General features: G+C 39.6%; 1 protein-coding gene across 1 annotated transcript; it reads left to right on the top strand.

Annotated features, from left to right (window-relative positions):
- Positions 1–981: 981 nt before the first annotated feature.
- On the top strand, positions 982–5,008 carry ERCC6L (excision repair cross-complementation group 6 like; the record flags this gene model as incomplete). The annotated part of the gene is made up of 1 exon (XM_006777813.2): positions 982–5,008. A coding segment is annotated over one exon (3,681 nt), but the record flags the coding sequence as incomplete, so codon positions are not given.
- Positions 5,009–6,212: the final 1,204 nt, after the last annotated feature.

The raw sequence follows: 6,212 nt of genomic DNA, 5'->3' as shown, positions 1-6,212 counted from the left end.
CCTCCCTTCCTCTTCCATCTTCCCTTCCACTCTAAGTATTAATGGAATATCCTAGAGCAGTGGTCGGTTAATTGGCTAGGGAGGTTAAAAGAGGGGAGAGGTCAAGGATGATTTATATTTGGGTTGGAGTCAAGAATGATTTTCAGATTTCTAGCTTGTATATCTAAGTGGATAGTAGTATCATTTACTATCACACAAATGAGGAAGCATGTTTTTAGAGAGAACATAATGATTTTAATTTGAGGTTAATTGAATTTCAGGTGCCTATGTGACTTTCAAGTGGAGATGTCCAGAAGACAGTTGGAATATGGATCTAGATTAGAGCTTGGGGGCAAGACCTGGGTTGGAGAGTGATTTGGGAATCATGAGCACAAAGGTGGGAGTGGAAGCTCTAGGAGAGCCTGAGGAAAGTAAAAGGAGTGAGAAGAGGGCCCAGGACTGAACCATCTTGGAGGAAGAATAAGAGCCCAAGGACACAGAAGAAATGACCAGTGATTGGTGGTGGTGCTTGTGGGGGTGAACCAGAAGGAATCTCTCAGAAGGGAATTTTAAGGAGGGGAATGCTCATTAGTGTCAAATGCATCATAGAAGTCTAGAAAAATAAGGCCTGAGAAGTGCCCATGTATTTTTCCATGCTCCCACAATATAGGTTGGTTGGTTGATTTTACAAAAAATATCACTCTGTACTTCTTATGGGTGGCAAATTTTTTTTAATACTGTGGAACCAATAACCTTTGCACATATATTTCCCACAACTAGTGCCTGAAGGTGTTGCTGGCAGTGTCTGGTGGATATTTGCGTCTTAACTAATGCCAGCTTTCATTGGCGTCTTCTGTGCTAATCTTTCCCATCCTGAATTGAGGATATTAAAAGCCCAAGTGCAGTTTCGATTCCAAAATGGACTCTAAATTATTCTTAGACTGAATGTTCAAACTGTTTCCTTTCTTTCTAATGTTAATATATATCTTTAATTTTTTAAATAGATATGTGAAAGAGGCCAAAGAAGCAACTAAGAATGGAGATCTGGAAGAAGCATTTAAACTTTTCAATTTAGCAAAGGACATTTTTCCCAATGAAAAGGTGATGAGCAGAATCCAAAAACTACAGGAAGCCTTGGAGGAGTTGGCAGATGGAGATGATGAATTCACAGATGTGTGCAACTCTGGCCTGCTGCTGTATCGAGAACTGCACAACCAACTATTTGAGCACCAGAAGGAAGGTGTAGCTTTCCTATATAGCCTATATAGGGATGGAAGAAAAGGTGGTATCTTGGCAGATGATATGGGATTAGGGAAGACTGTTCAGATCATTGCTTTCCTTTCTGGTATGTTTGATGCTTCACTTGTCAATCATGTGCTGCTAATCATGCCAACAAGTCTTATTAGCACATGGGTAAAAGAATTTGTCAAGTGGACTCCAGGAATGAGAGTCAAAACCTTTCATGGTCCTAGTAAGGATGAACGTGCCAGAAACCTCAGTCGGATTCAGCAAAGGAATGGTGTAATTATCACTACATACCAAATGTTAATCAATAATTGGCAGCAACTTTCAACCTTGAATGGCCAAGAGTTTGTGTGGGACTATGTCATACTTGATGAAGCACATAAAATAAAATCTTCATCTACTAAGTCAGCCATATGTGCTCGTGCTGTCCCTGCCAGTAATCGCATTCTCCTCACAGGAACCCCAATCCAGAATAATTTGCAAGAACTGTGGTCCCTGTTTGATTTTGCTTGTCAAGGGTCCCTGCTAGGAACATTAAAAACTTTTAAAATAGAGTATGAAAATCCTATTACTAGAGCAAGAGAGAAGGATGCTACTGCAGGGGAAAAAGCCTTGGGACTGAAAATATCTGAAAACCTAATGGCAATCATAAAACCCTATTTTCTCAGGAGGACTAAAGAAGAGGTACAGAAGAAAAAGTCAAGCAACTCAGAGGTCAGACTTAGTGAAAAGAATCTAGATGTTAATGCCAGTTATGAAATGCCTTCCCTTTCCAGGAAAAATGATTTAATTATTTGGATACGCCTTGTACCTTTACAAGAAGAAATATACAGGAAATTCGTGTCTCTAGATCATATCAAGGAGTTGTTAATGGAGACACGCTCACCTTTGGCTGAGCTAGGTGTCTTAAAGAAGCTGTGTGATCATCCTAGGCTGCTCTCTGCAAGGGCTTGTCATTTGCTGAATCTAGGGGCTGTCAGATTTTCTGCTCAAGATGAAAATCAAGGGGAAGATTCCTCAGATGTGGACCATATTCATATTGACCAAATAACTGATGATACACTGATGAAAGAATCTGGAAAAATGATATTTCTAATGGACCTCCTTAACAGACTGCGAGATGAGGGGCATCAGACTCTGGTGTTTTCCCAGTCAAGACAAATTCTAAACATCATTGAACGCCTTCTAAGGAATAGACACTTTAAGATATTGCGAATCGATGGAACAATTACTCATCTTGTGGAACGAGAAAAAAGAATTAACTTATTCCAGCAGAATAAAGATTACTCTGTCTTTCTGCTTACCACTCAAGTAGGTGGTGTTGGCTTAACATTAACTGCAGCAACCAGAGTGGTCATTTATGACCCTAGCTGGAATCCTGCAACTGATGCTCAAGCTGTGGATAGAGTTCACAGAATTGGACAAAAAGAAAATGTTGTGGTTTATAGGTTAATCACTTGTGGAACTGTAGAGGAAAAAATATACAGAAGACAGGTTTTCAAGGAGTCATTAGTAAGACAAACTACTGGTGATAAGAAGAACCCTTTCCGATACTTTAGTAAACAGGAATTAAGAGAGCTCTTCACAATCGAGGATTTTCAGAACTCTGTAACCCAGTTGCAGCTTCAGTCTTTGCATGCTGCTCAGAGGAGATCTGATAAGAAACTAGATGAACATATTGCCTACCTGCACACTTTGGGGATAGCTGGAATCTCAGACCATGATTTGATGTACACACATGATCTATCTGTTAAAGAAGAGCTTGATGTGATAGAAGAATCTCACTATATTCAACAAAGGGTTCAGAAAGCTCAATTCCTTGTTGAATCTGAGTCTCAAAATACAGAGCTCTTAATGGAAAGACAAAGAAGTAGAAATGAGAGGATCTGGCTGAGAGAACCTGTATTTCCTTCTCAAACAAAGGAGAAATGCCTGGAAGTGAATAAACCACAGCCTCAGCCCTCATCTTTTCTAACTACTCATTATACCCAGGAAGAAGAAATCAATTCCCAAATGGCAAGTGTAATCATTGATGATCTGCCTGAAGAGAGTGAGAAATACTGTCTTTCCAGTGTAAAGACGAACGTTACCATTGTACAAGATGGTAGGCACCCACGTGAAAGCACATTTGATGCTGACTTTATAGCTATGTTACCCAAGGGGTGTGGAAGTGTAGAAGAAATTTGGACTGACTCTTTATTGGGAATGGCTCTACAAAAAGAGGCACCACAAGAGGGGACTACACAGGAGGCACTGCAAGAGAACCCTCTGCAAAGTTTTAATTATTTACTTAGCAAATCTGTCAGAACTGATCATGGGCCAAATATAGATGAACTAAAGGATGATGAGATTTTACACCAGTGTAATCCCTGGCCCACTAATCCTATAACAGATGAAAATAAAAATACAGAATCACATGCATCTGTTATTAAAATAGCTGATGATGTCTTGTCAGCATCCCACAGTGCACTGCTGGATGCTCATGCAAATGAGGTGACGTTAGAAGAGGAACCTTTAGAATCTTCACCACAGTATGTGTGTGATTTCAATCTTTTCTTGGAAGACTCTGCAGACAATGGACAAAATCCTTCCAGTCAGTCTTTGGAGCATGTTGAGAAAGAAAATAGCTTGTGTGGCTCTGCAACTAATTCTGGAGCAGAGTTTGTGCATAGCAAAGCAGGTCTCAGTATGGATCTTTCTGAGAAAGATGATGAGTCAGAAGTAGTAGTTAATTTGAGAGTCAGAAGTAAAACTAGAAGGATCGTTTCAGATGGTGAAGATGAACATGATACTGTTAAAGATACTTCAAGCACAAATCCATTCAGCACATCTCCCTTTCAGTTCTTATCTGTAAAACAGTTTGATGCTTCAACTCCCAAAAATGACATCAGTCCACCTGGAAGGTTCTTTTCACCTAAAATACCTGATAGTATAAATAAGTCTGTAAACTCTAGAAGATCCTTGGCTTCTAGGAGGTCTCTTATTAATGTGGTTTTAGACCATGTGGAGGATATGGAGGAAAGACTTGAATACAGCAGTGAAGCAAAGGTAGCTGAAGATTCTCTGGAGGAAAGAGCCGAGGAAAGCAGTGGTGAAGCCTCAGAGGGTACAGAAGAGGAACCTTTCAGAGAAACATTGTCTTCAGAAAGTAAGTCCAGTTGGTTAAGTACACCCAAGTCTGGTGCTGAAGCTCAGGAGACCTCTCCTGGTGACCCTGGGCCTTTGTCTAGTGGACATTTGGTTGATTCTCCTCAAGATAAGGCAGTGGAGGCTGTGAATGACTATGAGACTCTTGTAATGCGTGGAAAAGAATTGAAAGAATGTGGGAAAATACAGGAGGCCTTAAACTGTTTAGTTAAAGCACTTGACATAAAAAGTGCAGATCCTGAAGTCATGCTCATGACTTTAAGTTTATATAAGCAACTTAATACAACTTGAGAATATAACCTGTTTATTGTATTTTAAAGCAAAACTAAATATGAGATAATATGTTGTGATTGGGTCCTTTGGAATTACGGAGCATTCAGGCTTCAGGTGAGAAAGATCTCAAAAGGCAGGTTTTTGTTTCTAGCTTTTTTACAAATTCTGCCTTTACCCCCTTCTCCTGCCCTCCCAGTACATATATTCTGGTATTCTTTTAGGCATACTCTATAAACTTCATAGAACTATATTATTTCTAGAAATATTTTTGTGAAATTATTCTGGCCATTTTAAATTTTATTCTGAAAATGATCACTTTTGTGTATCACAATACAGATAAGATTATTAAAGTTACTTTTCTCAAGTGTTTTCCATTCACTTTCTTTCCCTGCTATGATTCTGGCAAATGCATATACAAACTCCTTAGTTTAGGCAGGAGGTTGTCATTATTATTCCAAACCTAAGATCTGCTATTTTATGCTCTCAGCTTATTATAGTAGGCTTCTTTATCACTGGTACCCTACTCTAGAGTCACTTTGCCAACCACTTATTCTTCCCTCACCACCAGCTGTGTTCTGACATATACTAGTACTGAAAAGAAGTTTGGTTCCTTCTCAGGAACAAATGCAGTGTAGAATACTCTGCACTTGGTCACTGGGGCAGGAAAACTCAAATTTATCAAGTACCTACTGTATATTGGGTACTCTTCATAGGTTTCTTGTTTAATCTCTACCATAATCTTTGAGGTCAAGGGTGGCATTTCCATTTTTTAATTGAGGAAACTTAAGATGCTGTGAGGTTGTGACCTGCCCAAGATCACATAGTAAGGGGTGAAATGGATTTTTAACTGTGTGTTACCTAGTGAAAAGCCATATAATATACTGTATATCGTAGTCACACTTCTGACACCAAATGTTTAAGAATTTTCACACCAAGCAGTTCTCCAATTCTCTGCAGACACCAATTGGGTGCCCTACCATTCAATTTAATTCTGACACTACTTGGAATTAGGATCAGACTCTACAGGTTTAAGGGCACATTCCCATAAAACTGCCCTCACTTCAGATGCATGTTGGTAGTATTGGGTCTTCATGTTATTCACATTTCTGTTCAATTTGGCTAAAAACAGGGTTTCCATGACTGCTCCTTTTGGTTCAATAATTTGCTAGAACAGCTTATAGAACTCAGGAAAACAGTTTACTTATTATTACTTGTTTTTATAAAGAATACAACTCCAGAAGACATGTATGGGGCAAGGTATGGGGGTTGGAAAGGGTAAGTGAAGTGTCCATGCCCTCTGGGCACTGCCACACTCCCAGCACTTTGATGTGTTCACCAATCCTAAGCTTTAAGGTTTTTTATGGAGGCTTCATTACATAGGCATGATTATGTAAATGATTGGCCATTGGTGAGTAACTCAATCTCTAGCTCCTCTCCCCATCCCAGAGGCCAGGAGAAGGCTACAACATCCAAACCTCTAATTTTGTTTTGGTAACCAGTCCATATCTGAAGCTATTTAGGGCCCCCCAGCCACTAGTCATCTCATTAGCATACCAAAGACAACCCAG

This window comes from Myotis davidii, unplaced genomic scaffold (assembly GCF_000327345.1).
Source record: "Myotis davidii unplaced genomic scaffold, ASM32734v1 C64549907, whole genome shotgun sequence".
Classification (NCBI taxonomy): Eukaryota; Metazoa; Chordata; class Mammalia; order Chiroptera; family Vespertilionidae; genus Myotis; species Myotis davidii.
This window is presented reverse-complemented; position numbering and strand designations above follow the sequence as displayed.